Here is a 23,422-nt window from a genome sequence, read left to right as displayed (position 1 = left end):
GACTTCTGAAATGGACAGTGGATGACCTAGAAATGTCATACATGCCAGACTCAGTCCAATGACTCCTGAGATGGATAGATGCCAGAAACTCTCCTGCTTGTCGAAGTTGTGTTCAGCAAGCTGACAAAATAACTTACATCGTTTCTCAGCTTCTAAGCCAACCACCAGTTCCCAATTCCTCTTCACGTTTCCTTCTCCAGGAATCCACCAGAGGGAGCCTTGAGGCGGCCAGACCTGATGGGTTCAGGGCGCGCCACTCCCCCTGCTGGGGAAACAAGACTTAGTGCAGCACCTGCGTGCAGTGGCCCCTGCTGGCCGAAAGGGAGCGGTGCAGTTTCCGTATTGCAGCGCCGCCCGCTGGTGACTTGGGCGGTGGTGCAGCGGGAGCTCCGCCCCCTGGCGGCGGAGTGCCGGTGGTGCAGTCTCCAGGCCCCATTTGTCTATGATTCAAACCCGGAAAATGGGGCTGCGCCTGGGGGGTCGTCCTGGGGCGGGGAAGGGGGGAGAGGTGGGGAAATAACCGCGGGAGGAGAACTAGGACTGAAAAATACCCCATAACTAACTTCCCCGGGGAGCTATCTAGGAAAGAGTTGGAGTGGTTCCGTCATTCTGGCGGCGTGCAGGCTCCATAGCTCAGTGGTTAGAGCACTGGTCTTGTAAACCAGGGGTCGCGAGTTCGATCCTCGCTGGGGCCTTACTGGACTTTTACCCCTCAATTAAAGTTCCACAGATGAGGGGAACATTTTAAAACCCCCTAAAATACGACAGTCTTCATTAAGGATTGAAATACGTGTTCACAGTCCACTGTGGCCTCACAGTCTCCTTTGACCTGGTTCATAAATAGGAAGGATGTCGAGGGATGTAGTGCTGGCAAATGGCATAGATTAGTTTAGGGATATCAGGTCGGCATGGACAAGTTGGACCGAATGGTCTGTTTCCGTGCTGTACACCTCTATGACGTTATGACTATGTTCTTCAGCCTTGGCTTGTTTTGTATATTTCACTTGCCACCCTCTATCACCAGCCACCATGGTCTGGAATTCCTTCCTTAAACCTCCTCTGTCTCTCTTAAAGCCTACCCCAATTAACTAAATTTTAGGGTTCCCCCCCCCCCCCTTAATATCATTGCTGGTTTATAAATTTTCAATTGCCTCACTCTTCCCTATCCCTATAGCTTACGAGAGCTCTACAACTGGAGCTACAGGATGCAGAGCTGGGCTGGGAAGTGGCAGATGGAGTTCAACCTGGAAAAAGGTCAAATTTGTATGTTGAATACAAACTTAAAGGCAGGAACCTTGGCAGTGTGGAGGAGCAGCAGGATCTTGGGGTCCATGTACAAAGATCCCTTAAAGTTGGCACCCAAGTTGATAGGGTTGTTAAGAAGGCATATGGTGTTTTGGCTTTCATTAATAGGGGGATTGAGTTTTAGAGTCAAAGGTTTTGCTGCAGCTCTATAAAACCCTGGTTAGACCACACTTGGAATATTTTGTCCAGTTCTGGTCGCCTCATTATATGTGGAAGCTTTAGAGAGGGTACAGAGGAGATTTGAGGAGAAAGTGAGGTCTGCAGATGCTGGAGATCAGAGCTGAAAATGTGTTGCTGGAAAAGCGCAGCAGGTCAGGCAGCATCCAGGGAACAGGAGAATCGACGTTTCGGGCGATTCCTGAAGAAGGGCTTATGCCCGAAACGTCGATTCTCCTGTTCCCTGGATGCTGCCTGACCTGCTGTGCTTTTCCAGCAACACATTTTCAGCACAGAGGAGATGTACCAGATGCTGCCTGGACTGGAGGGCTTGTCTTATGAAGAAAGGTTGAGTGACCTGGGGCTTCTCTGGAGAGAGAAGGAAGGGAGGTGACTTGATAGAGGTGTACAAGGTAATGAGAGGCATAGATAGAATAGATAGCCAGAGACATTTCCCCAGGGCAGAAATGGCTGTCACGAGGGTTCGTAATTTTAAGGTGACTGGAGGAATGTAGAGGTAAGTTCTTTACACAGATTGTAGTTGGTGCGTGGAATGCATTGCCAGTGGTGGTAGTAGAGTCAGAGACATTAGGGACATTTAAGCGACTGCTGGACAAGCACGCGGATGGCAGTAAATTGAGGGGTGTGTAGGTTAGCTTGATCCTAGATTAAGATAAATGCTCGGCCCAACATCGTGGGCTGAAGAGTCTGTACTGTGCTCTACTGTTCTATGTTCTAACTTTTCAAGATCTCTGCACTGCAGTAATTCTGGCTTGCGAAGTGCTGATTTTAATCACCACCATAGACACCCATACCTTCAGCCACCCAGGCCCTCAATTTTGGAACAAAAGCAGAAATTGTTGGAAAAACTCAGCAAATCTGGCAGTATCTGTGGGGAGAAATCAGAGTTAACCCTTCACCAAATACAAATTTTGGACACTTCTCTCTTAATTTAAGAGGCTCTTTTTGATTAAAATGCTAAAATCAAGGTGCGAGTGAGAGCCAGTGTTAATCAGCAAACACAGTCATATGTAAATTGGATTTAGTTGAAATTGTTTTAGTTGAAGTCACAATTTCTGAAAAGGGATATTGACAAAAATTGGGAGCTGGAATATAATGTGGAGAACTGTGAGGTGATGCACTTTGACAGGCAGAATAGAGGAGCAAATACTGCAGAAAGCTACAGTTCAGAATTTAGTAGCCCTTGTGCATAGTTGATAGCCTGGTGGTAATATCACTAGACAATTAAACTGGTAAAAACAATGACTGCAGATGCTGGAAACCAGATTCTGGATCAGTGGTGCTGGAAGAGCACAGCAATTCAGGCAGCATCCGAGGAGCAGTAAAATTGACGTTTCGTGCAAAAGCCCTTCATCAGGAATAAAGGCAGAGAGCCTGAAGCGTGGAGAGATAAGCTAGAGGAGGGTGGGGGTGGGGAGAAAGTAGCATAGAGTACAATAGGTGAGTGGGGAAGGAGATGAAGGTGATAGGTCAGGGAGGAGAGGGTGGAGTGGATAGGTGGAAAAGGAGCTAGGCAGGTCGGACAAGTCCGGACAAGTCATGGGGACAGTGCGGAGCTGGAAGTTTGAAACTAGGAAGAGGTGGGGGAAGGGGAAATGAGGAAGCTGTTGAAGTCCACATTGATGCCCTGGGGTTGAAGTGTTCTGAAGCGGAAGATGAGGCGTTCTTCCTCCAGGCGTCTGGTGGTGAGGGAGTCCGTGTGGGATGAGTTGGTTACGGAGGCATGCACTGAGGAAGCAAATGTGGCTGTGGTACTGTTCTGGGCTTGAATCCTGAGAAATCTGAGTTCATCCCTTGTGGTTGGAGAGTTCCCAGGCAGAAGATGAGGCGCTCTTCGTCCAACCGTCGTGTTGCCATGGTCTGGCGATGGAGGAGTCCAAGGACCTGCATGTCCTTGGTGGAGTGGGAGGGGGAGTTGAAGTGTTGAACCACAGGGTGGTTGGGTTGGTTGGTCCGGGACATCCTCCCCCTCAGATTTCTCCAGTTTCCTTATTTCCCCTCCCCCCACCTTGTCTCAGTCAAATCCCTCGAACTCAGCACCGCCTTCCTAACCTGCAATCTTCTTCCTGACCTCTCCGCCCTCAACCCACTCCGGCCTATCACCCTCACCTTGACCTCCCTCCACCTATCGCATTTCCAATGCCCCTTCCCCAAGTCCCTCCTCCCTACCTTTTATCTTAGCCTGCTGGACACACTTTCCTCATTCCTGAAGAAGGGCTTATGCCCAAAACGTCGATTCTCCTGCTCCTTGGATGCTGCCTGACCTGCTGCGCTTTTCCAGCAACACATTTTCAGCTCTGATCTCCAGCATCTGCAGTCCTCACTTTCTCCTCAGTATTTATGACCCCTTGAGAAGTTGGGGTGAGCTGCCTTCTTGACCCGCTGCAGTCCATGTGCTGTAGGTTGACCCACAATGCCCTTAGGAGGATATTCCAGGATTTTGACCCAGTGACACTGAAGGAACAGCGATATATTTCCAAGTCAGGGATGGAACTTGCAGGGGGTGGTGTTTCCATGTATCGGCTGCCTCGTACCCATTCTCTCCCAGAAAACAATTATAGGGTAAGTTGGTCATGGCCATGTATGGAAATTTGATAGAATTATTCAAAACCATAAATTTTCAATATTTACTGTGTTTCCACTAGTAGGACTGTCAGTAACCAGGGAATGTTGTGGATCATTGGCAAAATAACCAGAGTGAAGATTAGGAAACTTTCTTTACATGAGAGAGAGAGAGAACTAGCACAGTTACTGCCTTTGCTGTTTGAATTAGTGTATCGCTGGACATTGGAGTGCATCTGGGAAAATTAACAAACAGTGAAATTCACAACTGATCTTGGAGGAACTGTTGGGCAAAGTTCACAGCACAGAATCAGATAAGTTAATCGTTGTTTTAAGTGTGGCCTACAGAGAATCTGCAGTGGTGAGTAGAGTGGGTTCTTTCTTGATTATATGTTACCTTAAAGAGGTTTACAAAATTATGAGGGGCATGAATAGGGTAAATAGGCAAAGTCTTTTCCCTGGGGTCGGGGAATCCAGAACTAGAGGACATGGGTTTAGGGTGAGAGGGGAAAGATATAAAAGAGACCTAAGGGGCAACGTTTTCATGCAGAGGGAGGTACGTGTATGGAATGAGTTGCCAGAGGAAGTGGTGAAGGCTGGTACAATTGCAATATTTAAGAGGTATTTGGATGGGTATATGAATAGGAAGGGTTTGGAGGGATATGGGCCGGGTGCTGGCAGGTGGGACTAGATTGGGTTGGGATATCTGGTCGGCATGGATGGGTTGGACCGAAGGGTCTGTTTCCATGCTGTACATCTCTATGACTATGACTCTATGGTGAGTTGTGTTCATGTGGGTAAATGTGAGGTTATCCATTTGGGAGCAAAATCAGTTTATTATTTGAAAAGTTACAAATTGAGAAAGGAAAATGTTCAACAAGACCTGGTGTCCTTGTGCACTACTTGCTGAAACTAAGTGTGTACAGGCAGCAGGCAGACAAGAAGGCAAACTCTATGGTGGCCTTTATAGCGAGAGGATTCTAGTACAGGAGCAGGGATGTCTAGAGACCATGCCTGGAGTCTTGTGTGCAGTTTTGATCTCCTTATTTGACGAAGGATGTTCTTGCTACTGAGGGAATGCAGCGAAGGTTTACCAGATGGCAGGACTGATGCTTGAGGAGAGACTAAGTTGGTTAGGATTGTATTTTCTGGAGTTTAGAATAAGGAGGAATGTCATAGAAACCTATAGAATTCTGGCAGGACTGGACAGATTGAATGCAAGAAGGATGTTCCCAATACTGGGGGAGTCCTGGAGTCATAGTCTAAGAATAAGTGATAAACCTTTCGGAATGAGACGAGGAGAAATGTCTTCACTCAGACAGCGGTCAGTCTGTGGAATTCACTATCACAGAAAATGGTTGAGGCAAAAATATTGTGTTTTCAAGAAGGAGGGAGCTAGAGCTCTTGTGGTGAAAGGGATTATGAGATACGAGGGGAGGGTGGGATTAGAGTATTGAGCTCAATGATCAATCAGATTATATCGAACAATGGAGCAGGTTCGATGGGCTGAATGGCCTACTTCTTTGTTTCTATGCTTCTATGGAAGGTGCCATCTGAAAGAGTGTTGGGAGCAGATTCGGTTGGAACTTGCACAAAGGAATTGGAGAAATACTTGAATAAACTTACCATGCAATGGGGGAAAGGCAGGAGGGTGGGAACAGATGAATAGTTTGCTAGGAATAATGCAGACATGATGGGCTGAAGGCTCACTGTGTTTATGTTTATGGTTCAATCAGTAAAAATGATACAGGACTCAATAATTCCACACAACAAACCACAAGTCCATTTGCAAGTTCCTCGCGGTCTATTGGAATTGATTAGTGCAGGTGAGCAATCTGGTTATGTCCCCCAGTTGTCTCCTGAGAAAGGGCTGCATTATCCTTTGGAAGATTCGGATCTCGGTGTCAAGATGCACACTGCACCATCTCGAGGTCGGAGAGTTCCTGTGTCCATAATTTCATAAGTGTGGCCTGGAGCATGTTGGAAGTCAAACCTTTGCAGGAATTTGGACAAAATCACCTTTGCTTCCATCTGGATAAAGAGGATCAAACTTTAATATCAGGGACCCAATTTGCTAATCACACATTGTGTATGCTAGTTCTAACACTCCAGTTTTATTTTGTCAAACACTTAATATTTGAAAATAAAACACTGGGAATAACACTGTCTATATTTTATATACAATTGTTGGGTATTATTCAATAACCACAGTGTCTCAAATTAATAATATACATATTATAGAAAACACAACTTGTTACTGAGCTTTTTTGAATTCATTGAGAAGATGCAGGAATCACTGACTTGGCCAGAATTTACTATCCCTAATCGTCCTGAAGAAGGTGGTGGTAAGCTGCCTTCTCCAACCACTGCAGACACCACGGCACTGTTAGGGAAGACTTCTTACTCAGTGACACTGAAGGAAACAGTGATATATTTCCAAGTCAAGATGGTGAATGACTTGGAGGGGAACTTGCAGGGGGTGGTGTTCCCATGTATCTGCTTTAGATTACATTACAGTGTGGAAACAGGCCCTTCGGGCCAACAAGTCCACACCGACCCGCCAAAGCGCAACCCACCCAGACCCATTCCCCTACATTTATCCCTTACCTAACACTACGGGCAATTTAGCATGGCCAATTCACCTGACCTGCACATCTTTGGACTGTGGGAGGAAACCGGAGCACCCGGAGGAAACCCACGCAGACATGGAGAGAACGTGCAAACTCCACACAGACAGTCACCTGAGGCGGGAATTGAACCCGGGTCTCAGGCGCTGTGAGGCAGCAGTGCTAACCACTGTGCCACCGTGCCGCCCTTGTCCTTCTAGATGGAAGTGTTTGTGGGTTTGGAAGGTGCTGTCTGAGGATCTTCGGTGAGTTTCTGCAGTGTATCTTGTAGATGGTACACACTGCTGCTACTGAGCGTCGGTGGGGGAGGGGGTGGGTGTTTGTGGATGTGGTGCCAATCAAGCGGCTGCTTTGTCCTGGATGGTGTCAAGCTCCTTGAGTGTTATTGGGGCTGCCCCCATCCAGGGCAAGTGGGGAGGATTCCATCACACTCCTGACTTGTGCCTTGTAGATGGTGGACAGGCTTTGGGGAGACCGTTGGCTGAGTTAATTGCCACAGAACTCCAGGATGTTGACAGTGGGAGATTCAGTGATGGTAATACCATTGAATATCAAGGAGCAGTGGTTAGATTGTCTCTTATTGAAGATGGTCATTGCTTGGCATTCCTGTAGCGTGAATGTTACTTGCCACTTGTCAGCCCAAGCTTGGATATTGTCCACATCTTGCTGCATTTGAACATGGACTGCTTCAGTATCTGAGGAGTCGCAAATGGTGCTAAATATTTGCAATCATCGGCGAACATCCCATTTCTGACCTTAAGATGGAGGGAAGGTCATTGATGAAGCAGCTGAAGATGGCTGGGCCTAGGACACTCCCCTGAGGGACTCCTGCAGAGATGTCCTGGAGCTGAGATGACTGACCTCCAACAACCACAACCATCTTCCTATGTGTCAGGTCTGACTCCAACCAGCGGAGGGTTTGCCCCCGATACCCATTGATTCCAGTTTTGCTAGGGCTCAAATATGGCCTGGATAACGAGGGCTGTCACTCTCACCTCCCCTCTGGAATTGTCCAGGTTTGAACCAAGGCTGTAATGAGGTCAGGAGCTGAGTGACCCTGGCGGAACCCAAACTGAGCATCACTGAGCAGGTTATAGCTGAGCAGGTGCTGCTTGATAGCACTGTTGGTGACCCCTTCCAGCACTTTACTGAGGATTTAGAGCAGACTGATGGGGGGGTAACTGGCTGGAACATATCATCAGCCATGACCTCATTGAATGACAGAACAGACTCAATGGGATGAATGGTCTACTTCTGCTCCTCTGTCTTATGGTATTATAATGCCAACTCCACATACAATTAATTTTACTTAGCATATAAATGACATTACCTGTGCAAAAACCTGGCCAAGACAGGAACGTGGCCCTAAAGTGAACGGGAAATAGCAGTAGTAGGGTCTGGAATCAATCAAAATCCATGTGTTAGTTGCATCATAACTATTGGACATTGAGTCTCATCAATGGCTTTTACACAAACAATAGGTTTTCAGAATAAAAGCCGAAAGAACCGCAGATACTGTAAATTAGAGACAAAAATAAGAATTGCTGGAAAAGCTCAGCAGGTCTGGCAGCGTCTGAGGAAGGGTCACGTGACCTGAAACATTAACTCTGATTTCTCTCCACAGACGCTGCCAGACCTACTGAGCTTTTCCAGTAATTTCTATTTTTGTTTGTGACAGATTTATGGAATTCAATTTCACAACTGGTTTTGAGGAAAGACAGACTTGGGGATATCTATTGACACTTCCTCCTCTCAGGGCTTCTGTTGAACAAAATATTTTCCAGGTGCACATATTGTTGTGACGTAAAAAACAGAGCAACACTTACTTTGGAGCATTCGGATGGAATCGCTCAGGGTCAAAGGTCAGAGGGTCATCAAAGAATTTGGCCATTCGGCCCATGATGTAGGTGTTGAACTGAAAGAACAAACCTCTGTTAGTAAGTGAATGACAAAACTGCTATTTCAAACTAATTTAATTCAGATAATCCTGGAGCTTGACAGTGCCAGACAGTGGTTCCTAGTTAAATCTAATCAATGAGACATTCTGGAAGGCAGGCAATAGATGTGCTTGCCAGCTCCTCGCTGGACACACCAGTGATAAAGACGAAGCATTTTCCATCTCACCAAATCTGCTTTGGGTTCAGAAACAGAGATGATTCTGAGGTGATGCCCTCTGGTTCTAGACTCTCCCACAAGGGGAAACAACTTCTCATCATCCACCTTGTCACCATCCCCCTTAAAATCTTGAATATTCCAATAAGGTCTCCTCTCATTCTCCAATGACCAATACCCCCTACTCAGCTCAGAAGAACATCCCTCCTTATGCAGGATCAGTCTCATGAACCTTCTCAGCACTGCTTCCAAAGCCAGGATATCTCTCCTTAGATAAGGGCAATCGAACTAACCACAGCTGTGGTCTGACCAGCTCTTTATGTGGTTTTAGCAAAATCTCCCAGTTTTTATACTCTATTCCCCTTGAAATAAAGGCCAACATTCTATTTGCCTTCCCTATTATCTGGTGAACTTGGACAGTAGCGTTTTGTGATTTATATACTAGTTCACTCAAATTCCTCCGTTCCGTAGCTTTCTGCAGTCTTTCTTACCAACTTTGACAGATGCACCATAGAATGCATTCTATACAGATGCAGCATGTCTTGGTTCGGCCAACGCTCTGCCCAGGACCGTAAGAAACTACAGAGGATGTGAACACAGCCCAGACCATCACGCAAACCAGCCTTGACTCCATCTACACTTCTCGCTGTCTCGGACTGGCAGCCAACATAATCAAAGTTCCCCCCCCCTCCCCACCCCGATTATAATCTCTTCCAACCTCTTTCATTGGGCAGAAGATACAAAAGCTTAAACACACAGACCAATGGATTCAAGAACAGTACCCACCCATTTAATCCCCCACCCACAATCCCTCAATAAAAAGGAAGGAAGTTACTGGGGTTGTAGGGGCGATGGGAACAGGATGGGACATGGTGAGGATGTGCATAAATTGTTGAAACAGCTGAGATGACTGAGAACATGCGTCAAGTGGCACATGTGCGATGTTATGGCTTTATTAGTAAAGTATGAAGTATAAAAGCAAGAAAGCTCAGGTGAAGCTGCACAAAAGACAAGCTCCTCAATTGCAGCTTTGGGTCCAATTTTGGACACAGCATTTATGGAAGGGATCTATGGGCCTGGTTGGGGGCATTAGTTACATGGGGAGAGTGAGATATTCTCTTTGGAGAAGAGAAAATTGAGGGGAAATCCAATCAACACATTCAAAGTCTCCAGAGTTCTGGGCAGAGTTGTTCAAGAGAAACTGTTTCCATTGAGGGGGGGGGGGGGCAGATTGAGAGTAGTAAAGGAGAAACAGTTGAGGTGATTGGTTAGGATTCAGGGTACAGTTTCCTGATGAAGGGCTTTTGCCAGAAATGTCGATTTTCCTGCTCCTCGGATGCTGTGCTTTTCCAGCACCACAGTAATCTTGACTCTAATCTCCAGCATCTGCAGGACCTACTTCTGCCTAGGATTTAGGGTACACTGATACTGTGGGGAAACAGTCAACTGAGGCTTTCCAAAGAAGATTGGATAATTATCTGAAGAGAAAAATATTGTAGGGATGGGGAGGGGACTCAGTGAATCACTCTCACATATAACTAGTACACACTGCTGAGGCACCAACATAACTGCTCTATGATTCTCATCTTTAATCGACAAAACATAATCAGGAATAAATGCTACTCCTTTTAACATATAACTCAACAACTTACAATCACAGAAACTCCGCCAGGGACCTTTATTCCTTCAATGACCATTTCCTGTGACAACCAGCGACTGGTCCCTGGTCCTGGGGGGTACAGCCTCAGAGTCTCCTTTATTACCTGTGAGAAAGGGATCATGACCACAATCACACCGTTAGAAAACTGAAATGAGGTTTTCAATCACAATCCATTCCTGACAGGGACACAGTTCGGAACCAGGCAGCAAGTGCCACAGGATTTGAATATCAATGCAATGAATTAGGAGGCATCTTGAAAATGTTTTATGAGTGGTGTGCTTAGAGTTTCACTCTGCATCTAACCCTGTGCTGTCCCTGTCCTGGGAGTGTTTGATGGGGACGGTGTAGAGGGAGCTTTACTCTGTATCTAACCCTGTGCTGTCCCCGTCCTGGGAGTGTTTGATGGGGACGGTGTAGAGGGAGCTTTACTCTGTATCTAACCCTGTGCTGTCCCCGTCCTGGGAGTGTTTGATGGGGACGGTGTAGAGGGAGCTTTACTCTGTATCTAACCCTGTGCTGTCCCCGTCCTGGGAGTGTTTGATGGGGGACAATGTAGAGAGAGCTTTACCCTGTATGTAACTCTGTGCTGTCCTGTCCAGGGAGTGTTTGATGGGGACAGTGTAGATTTCATGAAAAAATAAACTACAAAAAAGTTGCGAGTGATCTGTTCATAGTCTTGAGGATAAGGAGAGGAATGCCGGATAAGAAGTTATAACCTTATCATTAAATATTCTTCACACAACGATTGGTGGAAACCTGATGCCGTCTGAGCTGAGAACCATCCAGCCCAATCTGGATTTTCAGAACAGGGATTGGATTGAGTGTTGGCTAAAGGGAGAGCCTGCAAAGGTGGGTGAATGGAGCTCAGCTTTAGATTAGCTCCAATCTAACTGAATTATGTAACACCTGTGGGTCTGAATGCCCCCTTCCTGTTCCTGTTCCTGTTCCTGTTCCTGTTCCTGTGAGATGGTTTGTGTTATATGCGTGTCATAACATGATGTGTTTGGTGCCACGCAAATGCATCCACACCAATCAGAGCTGCACCTGATTCATATACAGCAATTGGCCAATGTCATCAGCAGTAACATCACTCTTCAACCCAACAACTTCATCCACTTCTGCTTGCAACCTGAAGGATAGAGAGAGAGAGATCGCATTATCCAGGAACACAGGAGTATCCTGGGAATAAACTTACATTACTATAGTTTCCTTGCAGCTGAGGTTGTTAAGGAGTGATCTGGACAGGATCTTAATGTGGAGGAAATGAGGGGAAATAGGGTGGATCTTCCCCTACAGTGGCAGAATCTCCAACAAGGAGACTAACGCGGAGGACTGGAGCTCATTGAAGCAAACACAGGGGACGTTTCATCACACGACTCGTGTGAATGTGGCAACTATGTCTGCATGAGATTCGAGGCAGTAAGTCAGTATGAAGATGGAGGATTGTTTGGGAATTGTAGATACTGTAGCTAAGGAGAAAAGGTAAAGATCTAGGATGAAAGAGACAGAGAGTGTGCACAACTTCGTAACTCCTCAATAAAATATTTTAGAAGCTGTTGTAATATTGGAATTGCAGAACCCAATTTTCACACAGCAAACTCCCACAAACAGCAACGGGATTGTGATCAGATCATCTGGTTTTGAGAGCTGTCGGTTTAGAAATGAAGGATAAATATTTGTCAGGGGAGAATTGTTCTGTTCTTCTGCAAAATAGTGGCTGTGAGGGGGAATCTTTGACAATGACCCGAGAGGTAGATAGGGCCTTAGTTTAACCTTTCATGCAAAGACACAAGCTCCAACATGACTGTTTGAGAGTTTCAGCCTGGATTATAGGTACAAGCCTCTGGCAGGGACTGAGACTCCTAGCTTTCTACCAGAATCACAAAGGGGGTCATTTGGCCCATCATCTCTGCACGAGCTGTTTGCATCGGCAAGCTGGCATTGCAATTTTCCTGTCTTGTCCCCATATCCTTGCACATTGTTTCTTGTTAAATAATCATGCAGTGCTCTCTTCAATGTTTCAATTGTACCTGCTTCCACATTTCCATAGAGTACATTCCAGAACTGAGCCATCATTTTGTGGAAAAAATTATTTCTCACACTGTGTTGCTTCTTTTGCAAATCACTTTAAATCTGTGCCCTCTCATTCTTTATCCTTTTAAAAGTGGGATCAGTTTCCGTTATCCATTCTATCCAGACAGCTCATCATTTTGAAAATGTTGATAGATCTCCTCTTAGCCTTCTCCTCTGTGCAAAAACATTCCCAACTTCTCCAAGCTATGAAGGTTTTCATTCTTAGAATTATTCTTGTAAACCTCTTTTTCACCTCCAATGTGTTTACATCTTTTCAATAATGTGGTGCCTACAAATCTACACAATACTGAAGTCTAAATGGAGCCTAGCAAGAGTCTTGTACAAGCTCACCACCATCTCCTTTCCCTTCTCCGTATACTCCTATTAATAAAGCTAAGGATACTGCATGCTTTTATAACTGCTCTCTCCCTTGTCCTGCCACCTCCAATGATGTGTGCATCTACACACCCAGCTCCCTCTGCTCCTGAACCTTCCTTAGTGTTATATCCTCTATTTTACATTGTCCACCAACATTCTTTGACGAAATTGCATCACCTCACATTTATCTGTATTAAATCACATTTGCCATTGTGATCCTGTGCAGTTACTGCCTTTGCTGTTTGAATTCATGTATTGCTGGCCATTGGAGTGCTTCTGGGAAAATGAACAAACAGTGAAATCCACAACTGATCCTGGAGGAACCTGTTTGGGAGAAGTCACAGCACAGAGACAGATATGTAAATAGTTTTAAGTGCAGCCTTGGGGCCTTGCTGTAAGTCTGCAGTAGTGGATAGATTGGGTTCTTTCTTGATTATATATTTTATTGAGACATGTCTCTTGATTAAACTTGAAAATATAAGTCATAAGTATTAAGTTAGACTGGGGCAGTGTTTTGTCCAGGAATAAGACGGTGCTATTTTCTGGGTCTGTAGATTGAAAGAAGCAAAAATGGCCCTTAAGTAGGGAGATGCTCTTCATGTCAGATGTGGCAGTTTAGGGAGAGTTTATGTGTTACTGAGAATTATATCTGCAATAAATGCCGTTGGTTGCGAATCCTATCAGATCAAATGGAACAATTGGAGCAACAGTTGAAGGCAATGAGGAATTTACAAGAGCAAGGGGGCATGATGGATGGCAGTTATAGGAAGGGGGGAAAGTCACAGATACAGTCACATAGATGGGTTAACTCCAGGAAAGGTAAGAGAGGTAGGCAGGTAAAGCAGGAGTCTTCTGTGGCTATCCCCTTTTCAAAGAAGTATGCTGTTCTGGAAAATGTAGGGGGTGATGGATTCTCAGGGGAATGTAGCACGAACAGCCAAGTTTCTGGTATTGAGACTGGCTGTAATGCAGTGAGGGGGTACATCAGGTTCCAATGATCGACTGTGTTCAGGGACTCTCTAGTCTGAAGCACAGACAGACGTTTCTGTGGCCAGCAGTGAAAAATCAGAATGGTGTGTTGCTTCCCTGGTGCCAGGATCAAGGATGTCTCAGAGAGGGTGCAGCATGTTCTCAAGGGGGAGAGGGGCCAGCAGGAGGTCATTGTCCACATTGGAACCAATGACATAGGAAAGGAAAAGGTTGAGATTCTGAAGGGAGAGTAAAGAGTGTTAGGCAGGAATTTAAAAAGGAGGTCCTCACGAGTAGTTAAAACTGGATTACTCCTGGTGCTTTGAGCGAGTGAGGGCAGGAATAGGAGGATAGAGCAGATGAATGCTTGGGCTGAGGAGCTGGTGTATGAGAGAAGGATTCACATTTTTGGATCTTTGGAATCTCTTCTGGGTAGAAGTGACCTGTACAAGAAGGACGGATTGCACCTGAATCAGTAGGGGACTAATATACTGGCAGGGAGATTTGCTCGAGCTGTTATGAGGGTAGTCAATTGCTTGGTTACAGTTTCTCCTGCTCGCCTTTCATTCCAGTCTATCCTGCCCAGCTCTGCTCTTGCCCTAGTGAGGTCAGCCCGACGCCAATTGATGTTTGTTACTGTGGGTTGCCCATTGTCATTCTCCATCATCATCCTGAATCTTACAATGATCACTATCTCCTAACTCTTCTTCAGGCAAGGGATTTCAAGCCACTGATCGATAACTATTACTACTGGGCTCTTTTAACTTACACAAAGCCTCTTAATTTGAAGTCAAATTCTGACCTTTACTCTCAAATTGACATTGTAAAAGATGTACCAATTAGAATTTTGACTGTGAAAAATTTCCAGATACACTTACTTGACGTTCAGTTCCTTTCACTCCCCCCGCCCCAAGTCTCTGCCCCAACTCCCCAATCCACTCACCCACTGTCCTTACTTTTTTCTTATTTCAGGTTGCCGTGTCAACTCCATGATGACAAAAGCAATCAGATTGGCTGTTGTCTCTTGACCTGTGAGGAACAAAACACTCGTCAACTGGAACGCTGCTCCGGGAACCAATTATGGGAAGGCTTTGCACAGGGGCAGAAGAGATTGACTAAAATCCTACCAGGGACGAGGGACTTCAGTAACCTCGAGAGATTGGAAAAGCGGCAATTGTTTTCCTTAGAGTAGAGAAGGTTAAAACGAGATTTAACAAAAAGTTTTCAAAATCAGAAAAGATTTTGGTAGAGTCAACAAGGAAACACTATCTCCACTTGCAAGAGAGTCCGAGTTAAATAATTGGCAAAGAACCAAGCTGGCAGTTTGGATCCAGAGAATTGTTAGTGCTTGGAAGTTCCTGCTGTAAAGTGCAGTTGACATTGGGCCATTGAATAGATTCGAGGTTGAGTCAGATGGATTTTTCATCCTCAAGGAAGATGAGAGTTACAGGGCCAGGTGGGAGAGAGGAGCTGAGGTCACAGGCAGGCTTGATGTTATTGATTGATGAATTTGGCTCAGGAAGGCTGAATGGTCTGCTTTGGCTCCCAATCCATCCTCGATGTCCTTGTGACTTGAAGGAGAGCTTTACAGTGGAGGGAATTCGAAGGGATACTGGGGGGATTACAGGACCAATCTGTTCTCTTTAGGGTGAAAGTTGGAGTAACAAGCCCAGAGAACCCTGAGGTTCTGAGGAAGGGTCACTCAACCCAAAACATTAACTCTGATTTCTCTCCACACATACTGCCAACAACTTCCAATTTTTGTCCCAGAGAACCCTGGATGTCCAAGAATATTCAGAATTAAAAGGAAAAGAGGGACATATAACAATTACAAAGGCAGCAAAGTAACAGAGGCCCCAGAGTATAGGAAGTGCCAGAGAGGGGGAGAATCTTTCCTAATTAGGAGAGCAAAGATAGGGAGGGGGGAATAAGAAAACACTGGGGAGCAAGATTAGGGAGAATCCCAAGATATTCTACAAATAAATCAAGGAGAGGGGAGGAAAATAACTACATAAAGTGTAGGACAGTTAGAATGGGGCATGAAGCTGGAAGATATTGATAAAGTGTTAAATAAGTACTTCACATCTGTCTTTACTTGGGAGAACAGGAATGTAGTACAGAATTTGAGAAAATGAACTGCGTTGTTCTTGAGCAGATTGATCGTAGAATCCCTAAAGTGTGGATAGAGGCCATTCGGCCCATCACGTCCACACCAATCCTTCAAAGAGCAACCCGCACAGACCCAACCCCTCACCCTATTCCTGTAACCCTGCGTTTCCCATGGTAGCCTCCCTATCCTTCATATCCCTGGATGCTATGGGCAATTTAGCATGGCCAATCCACCCCAACCTGCACATCTTTGGACTGTGTAGGGGAAACCAGAGCAGACACTCACACAGACACAGGGAGCATGTGCAAACTCCACACATACAGTTGTCAGAGGCTGGTAAGGCAGCAGTGCTAACCACTGTGCCACCTTGATATGAGAAGCAAGGAAGTTTTGGAGGTTTTGGTGAATTTAAAAGTGGGAAAATCCCTAAGTCTGGATGAGTTGTATCCCAGGCTTACAGGGACCCTGACCCAAATATTTAAATTGTCTCTGGCCACAGGGGAGGTGCCAGAGGACTGGAGGAGAGCTAAAATAGTTCTACTTCATAAGAAGGCGCGGTAGAGATAGACTGGGGAATTATAGACCAGTAAGTCTCACATCTGTGGTAGGAGAACTATTGGAAAAAGTGGTGAAGGAGAAATTTAATCTCCATTGAGAGAGGCCATGCTTGGTCAGGCAGAGTCAGCCTGGGTTTGTCAGGGGGAGGCCATGCCTAACAAATCTGGTGGAACTTTTTAAGGAAGACACCAAGTGTTTGGATGAGAGTGGGCTGTTGATATAAGACCATAAGAAATAGGAACAATAGTAGGCCATTCGGCCTCTCAAGCCTGATCTGCCATTCAATAGGCAACATTCCATATGTCCACTTCCCTGTGATACTTTATTCCCTTACTGGTCAAGAACCTTCCTATCTCAAGCTGACACATACATAAGGAGTATTTGGATTTCAGTAAGGCTTTTGAAAAGGTGCTACATAGGAACTGATGCAGAAGGTAAACGCTTATGGAGTCCAAGGTAACTTGGCAAATTGGATTCCACATTGCCTTTGTGACAACTGACAGAGGGTGTTTGTAAAAGCTGTTTGTGTGACTGGAGTGCGGTGTGCAGTGGGTGTACCACATGGATCAGTGCTGGGTCCCTTATTGTTTGTGACATTCATAAATGATGGAGATATGATTGTTGGGCAGGAGGGGGCGATGATAAGTAAATTTGTAGCTGTCACAAAGATTAGCTGAGTGGCTGACAGGGAGCAGGAAGGTGTTAGGTTACAGGAGGATATAAACGGATTGGTCAGATGGGCACATCAGTGGCAGATGGAGTTTAACCCTGATCACTGTGAGGTGATTCATTTTGGAAGAAGCAACAAGACCACGGAGCATTCAATGAATGACAGGACACTGGGAATCTCAGAGGGACACTGGGATCTTGGGGAGCTTGTCCTCAGATCCCTGAAGGTGGCAGGATACAATAATACGATAGTTAAGAAGGTGTATGGGATACTAGCCTTTATCAGTCAAGGCATAGATTGTAAGAGCAAGGAGGTGATGCTGGAGATGTACAGGTCTTTGGTGAGGCCACAGCTGGAGCACTGTGGGTAGTTCTAGTCCCCACACTATAGGAAGGATGGGATTACACTGGAGGGGGAGCAGAGGGGATTCACCAGGATGGTGCCTGGGATGGAGCAGTTTAGCGATGAAGGGAGGCTGGATAAACTCAGATTGTTTTCATTGGAGCAGAGACAGCAGAAGGGGACATGATGGAGGTGTGTAAGGTTATGAAGGGCATAGACAGGGTGGGTGGAAAGCAGCTGTTCCCCTCAGGTGAAGCGTAAATAACAAGGGGGCATTATTTTAAAGTGGAGGGCAGGAGGTTTAGAGGGGTTTTGAGGAAAGACCCTTTTCACTCCCAGAAGAGAGAGAGAGAGAATGGTAGGGATCTGGAGGCTGCTGCTGGAAGGGGAGTTGAGGTAGAAACGTCACAATTTTTTAAACAGTACTTGGGTGAGCTCTGAAGTGTCATAACACTCAAGGCCTATTGCGGGAAAGTGGTACTAGTGTAGGTAGGAATGTATGTTTGGCAGTACAGACTTGATGGGCCAAAAGCCCCCCCCGTACTGTATGACTGTACAATGCTGTGAGGGTTTTTTGAAATGCGGAAGGCAAGGTGGCTCAGTGGTTAGCACTACTGCCTCACAGCACCAGGGACCCAGTTTTGACTCCTGCCTTGGGTAACTGACTGTGTGGAGTTTGCACATTCTCCCAGTGTCTGCGTGGGTTTCCTCCGGGTGCTCCGGTTTCTTCCTACAATCCAAAGATACACAGGTAAGGTGAATTGGTCATGCTAAATTGCCCATACGGAGAATGGGTCTGGGTGGATTACTCTTGAGAGGGTTGGTATGGACTTGTTGGGCTGAAGGGCCTGTTTCCACACTGTAGGGAATCTATCTAATCTCATGATGTTATGTATAAAATGATCATAGAAGGAAATTTAGTCGTAACTTTGGAAATGAAATTGGATAAATATTTGAAAAGGGGTATGTTACAGTGTCTTGGGGATCGGAGGGACTAATTGGATAGCTGGCAGAGGCATGGTGGGCAGAATGGCCTCTTTCTGTGTCTTTGTTACATCCCTGGTGAATTATAACTGTTTGTACTTCATTGGGAATTAACCCAAAGCGAGAACCTATCTTTTGTCAGTACAGACCACATTTGTTTGTTATCCTAGAGCCCCATGACGCAGTCTGCTGTCAGGGAACAGGGACTCTGACAATGGAGAGGAGGAGTGAGTACTCTAACTGACCTGCAATGAAGAAAGTAATGAAGTTGTCCAGCATCAGGCCATCGTCATATTCCCCTTCTTGTTCTGTAAAAGACGTTTACAGCAGAGTGAGAGAAATGAACTTGCTTGTGGTTTTACTCTGTTCCAACATCCACGTCATATTAAGCAAGGATTCCAGCACTAATCCTAGAGGAACATCACTGTCTACCTTCACCCTCTCTGAAAAACAATCACAGAAACAGAAAATCACAGTAGGAGCAAATCATCCAGCCATTCAAAATTCTCAAAATTAACGCTATCTACCCACTATCTCCCGATACCCCGGTATCTTTAAAATTAAAAAAGAAAGTCATTCTCTTTCTGCTTTATATGCAGTGATCTGGCCTCCATAGTCGTCTGTGGTACAGAATTCCACATGTTCACTACCCCCTGTGTGATTAACAGCCATTCCCTCCCACTGTGGGTCAACCTACAGCACGTGGACCGCAGTGGGTCAAGGAGGCAGCTCACCCCCACCTTCTCAAGGGGCAACTAGGGATAGGATAATAAATGGTGACCCAGCCAGCGATGTCCACATCTTACAATAGAATAAAAAGATACTCACTGTTTGCTGTCCTTAAGCATTTTTTTAACCCAATCTTCTCAATGTCACAAAGCTGGTCCCTTTTTTGTAAAAGCTGTTCCTTTTTTCAAGGATACTATGTCCTTGGTTTTTTTCAGAGGGGTAATAAACCTGCTCCCGGTGCCAATTAGACTGATTTGGTACAGAGATTAAAGGATATTAAGAGGCCTTTTTGTTTATATGTAAACAGATGAGACTTCAGGCTAAAGTGATCATGTTTTAGAAGTGACCTGTACAATGAAAGGGGCATGGTCAGTCCAGAGCTAGTTAGGGAGTTCAACAGTAAGCTGTGTGAAACCATGCTGTCCCTCTCTTTCTCCCTCTCTCTCTCCCCCTCTCTCTCTTTCTCACTTTCTGCCCTTCTAACTTCAACCTGTAAGCATCTGTTCCTTTTTTAAACTGTATTTTAAGGGAGTTTGCTTATTGGAACTGTTGTGTATACTGTATGTGGAACAGCATAATTACGTCTAGTTTGGATAGACTGAGTTCTGTAAGGATTCTTTATTCTGTTCTTTGTGTTTCATTATGCAATTATGTGAATAAATTTTTGTCTGTTTTAGAACCTGGTAGTCAACCTTGCTAAATTACTCCGGGTGATTTTCACTGTATACTGACCGAAACAAATTGCAAAGCTATAGTCTGGGGCTGCCTGCTTAAGAATGTTTTACGTGGTCTGACCTAGTCCACAACATCAGCGCATAGGCCCAAACTTTGTTTACCAGCTTTTTAATATGTCACTATGTCAAAAACTTTCTTAAATTCTGTATAGATAACATAAACACCAGATGAAGCACACATACGGTCTGTTATTAAATATTCACTACTTCCACCACTGAAACATGGTGAGAGGAGCTAGCTACAAGGTACACTGTCACAATTCACCAAGACTCGTTCGACAGCATCTTTCAAACAATGCATTAACATCCCTCGTTGATATCACAGGTCGACGCAACATCGAGGGCCGAAGGACCTGTACTGCGCTGGATCGTCCTATGTTTGATATGTTCCATGTAAGTATGCTGACCAGTACTGTAGTCTCATCAGTGCTCTGCATAACTGAAGGATAACCTCCCAACTCTTGCAGTCAATTCCCCTCACAATAAACTAGACCATTCTATTAGTTTCCCTGATTACTTGCAGTGATTCATGCACAGAATTTCTCAGATTTCTCTGCATCTCAGAGCTCTGTGACCTCTCACCATTTAGATAATATGCTTCTTTTTCCATCCTTTCTGCCAATATGGACACGTCACACTTTTCCACATTGTACTCCACTTGTCAGATATTTGCCCATTCACTTAACCAAGCTATATTCCTTTATAGGCTCCTTATTCCTGCTTCACAACTAACTTGCTTACCTATCTTTGTGTCATCAGCAAACCTAACTACCACACCTTCGATCTCTTCATCACAAGTTCTAACTTGTAAAGAGTTGTGGCCCCAGCACTGACCCCTGTGATACACAATTGTGACATCCTACCAGCCTGAAAAACATCCATTTATTCCTACTCTCTGCTTCCTGTCAGCAAGCCAATCTTCTATCCATGCCAGTGTGTTACTTCCAATACTTTTATTTTCTGTAATTGCCTTTCATGTGGCACTTTATCAAATGCTTTCTGGAAATACAATATATTCACGGGATCCCCCTTTATCTACAAGTTGCTTCTTCAAAGAATGCCAATAAAAGTTAAACATTTCTTTCTCAGGCACTCCCAGATTAATTCAAACTTATCTAAAGGGCCTTGTTCTCAATGATAACTTCTAGCATTTTTCCCTGTGACAGACATTTTAACTATATCGCTGTTCTTTCATTCTCACTGGGTCAAAATCCTGGAACTCTGTTCCTAACAGAGTCATAACACCCCAAGGAATGCAGCAGTTCAAGAAAGCAGCTCACTACCACCTTCTCAGGGCAATTAGAAATGGGTAAGAAATACTGGTTTAACCAGCAACACCAACATCCCAAGAAAGAACAAACTCTGCAGGGGCATGGGAACCTAGACTGTAGCTTTAGGGTGCAGGACCTGGAGTGTAGGGAGGTTAGGAACATGGCATCAATCTCAAAAGAGGGTGCCTGTAAACAGGAAAGTTGCTTGAAGTGTGTATATTTCAATGCAAGAAGTATACGAAATAAGGTAGGTGAACTTGCAGCGTGGGTTGGTACCTGGGACTTCGATGTTGTGGCTATTACGGAGACATGGGTAGAACAGGGACAGGAATGGCTGTTGCAGGTTCCAGGGTTTAAATGTTTTAGTAGGGTCAGAGGTGGGGGTAAAAGAGGGGGAGGTGTGGCATTGCTTGTCAAAGATAGTATTACAGCTGTGGAAAGGACGATGGATGAAGACTCGCCATCTGAGGTAGTTTGGGCTGAGGTTAGGAATAGGAAAGGTGAGGTCACCCTGTTAGGAGTTTTTTACAGGCCTCCCAATAGTCCTAGAAATGTAGAAAAAAGGATTGCGAGGATGATTCAGGAGAAGAGTGAAAATAATAGGGTGGTTGTTATGGGGGACTTTAACTTTCCTGATATTGATTGGGAAAGCTATAGCTCGAGTTCGTTAGATGGGTCAGTGTTTGTCCAATGTGTGCAGGAGGGTTTCCTGACACAATATGTAGATAGGCCAATAAGAGGTGAGGCCATACTGGATTTGGTTCTGGGTAACGAACCAGGCCAGGTGTTTGAATTGGAGGTGGTGAGCACTTTGGGGACAGTGACCACAATTCGGTGACTTTTACTCTAGTGATGGAGAGGGATAAGTGTGCACTGCAGGGCAAGAGTTATAGCTGGGGGCAGGGAAATCATGATGCGGTGAGGCATGACTTAGGATGCGTGGCTTGGAAAAGTAGGCTTCAAGGGAAGGGCACAATTGATATGTGGAGCTTGTTCAAGGAGCAACTATTGAGTGTCCTTGATAAGTATGTACCTGTCAGGCAGGGAGGAAAGGGTCGTGTGAGGGAGCCGTGGTTTAATAAGGAATTGGAATCCCTTGTTAAATGGAAGAGGGCGGCCTATGTAAAGATGAGGCGTGAAGGTTCAATTGGGGCGATTGAGAGTTATAAGGTAGCCAGGAAGGACCTGAAGAGAGAGCTAAGAGCAGCAAGGAGGGGACATGAAAGGTCCTTAGTTGGTAGGATTAGGGAAAATCCTAAGGCTTTCTATAAGTATGTCAGGAATAAAAGAATGACTAGGGTAGGAATAGGTCCAGTCAAGGATAGTAGTGGGAAGTTGCGTGTGGAGGCGGAAGAGATTGGGGAGACACTGAATGAATACTTTTCATCAGTATTCACTCAGGAACAGGACATTGTTGTCGATGTGAATACTGAGTCACAATTAAGTAGAATGAATGGCTTTGAGGTATGTAGGGAAGAGGTGTTGGAAATCTGGAAAGGGTGAAAATAGATAAGTCCCCTGGGCCTGATGGCATTTATCCTAGGATTCTCTGGGAAGCAAGGGAGGAGATTGCAGAGCCATTGGCCTTGATTTTTATGTCCTCGTTGTCTACAGGAGTAGTGCCAGAAGACTGGAGGCTAGCAAATGTGGTTCCCTTGTTCAAGAAGGGGAGTAGGGCTAACCCTAGTAACTATAGGCCGGTGAGTCTCACTTCTGGGCAAAGTCCTAGAGAGAATTGTAAGGGATAGGATTTATGAACATCTGGATAGGAATAATGTAATCAAGGATAGTCAGCATGGTTTTGTGAAGGGCAGGTCGTGCCTCACAAACCTTATTAAATTCTTTGAGAAGGTGACTAAGGAGGTGGATGAGGGGAAAGCGGTAGATGTGGTGTATATGGATTTTAGTAAGGCGTTTGATAAGGTTCCCATGGTAGGCTACTGCAAAAAATACGGAGGTATGGCATTGAGGGTTAGTTGGAGGTTTGGATTAGGAATTGGCTGGCTGGAAGAAGACAGAGGTAGTAGTTGACGGTAAAGGTTCATCTTGGAGTGCCGTTACTAGCGGTGTTCCGCAAGGATCTGTTTTGGGACCATTGCTGTTTGTCATTTTTATAAATGACCTGGAGGATGGGCTAGAAGGTTGGGTGAGCAAGTTTGCG

At 45.2% G+C, this 23,422-nt stretch overlaps 1 protein-coding gene and 1 non-coding gene across 3 annotated transcripts in view; one reads left to right on the top strand and one right to left on the bottom strand.

The window, feature by feature from the left end:
* Positions 1 to 622: 622 nt before the first annotated feature.
* Positions 623 to 695, top strand: trnat-ugu (transfer RNA threonine (anticodon UGU)). The gene has a single exon. It is a non-coding gene; the product is annotated as a tRNA-Thr (tRNA).
* Positions 696 to 5,738: 5,043 nt separating this feature from the next.
* The window catches only part of LOC122553321 (cholesterol 24-hydroxylase-like), a 105,132-nt gene continuing 87,448 nt past the window's right edge, over positions 5,739 to 23,422 (bottom strand). For both annotated transcript variants that reach the window (XM_087989551.1, XM_087989552.1), the window contains exons 9-15: positions 18,773 to 18,835; positions 14,820 to 14,892; positions 11,488 to 11,572; positions 10,436 to 10,546; positions 8,498 to 8,586; positions 8,002 to 8,068; positions 5,739 to 6,075 (exon numbers count right to left, since the gene is read on the bottom strand). In XM_087989551.1, the coding sequence (XP_087845677.1) occupies positions 5,920 to 6,075; positions 8,002 to 8,068; positions 8,498 to 8,586; positions 10,436 to 10,546; positions 11,488 to 11,572; positions 14,820 to 14,892; positions 18,773 to 18,835 (644 nt within the window). In that variant the 3' untranslated portion in view covers positions 5,739 to 5,919. The remainder of the gene's footprint in view (positions 6,076 to 8,001; positions 8,069 to 8,497; positions 8,587 to 10,435; positions 10,547 to 11,487; positions 11,573 to 14,819; positions 14,893 to 18,772; positions 18,836 to 23,422) is intronic.

The sequence above is a fragment of the Chiloscyllium plagiosum genome, unplaced genomic scaffold (assembly GCF_037043375.1).
Source record: "Chiloscyllium plagiosum isolate Xiang-an unplaced genomic scaffold, Cpla_swu_hap1 HiC_scaffold_8, whole genome shotgun sequence".
Taxonomy (NCBI): Eukaryota; Metazoa; Chordata; class Chondrichthyes; order Orectolobiformes; family Hemiscylliidae; genus Chiloscyllium; species Chiloscyllium plagiosum.
Note: the sequence above shows the minus strand (reverse complement) of the source record. Positions and strands in the feature narration are given on the sequence as shown.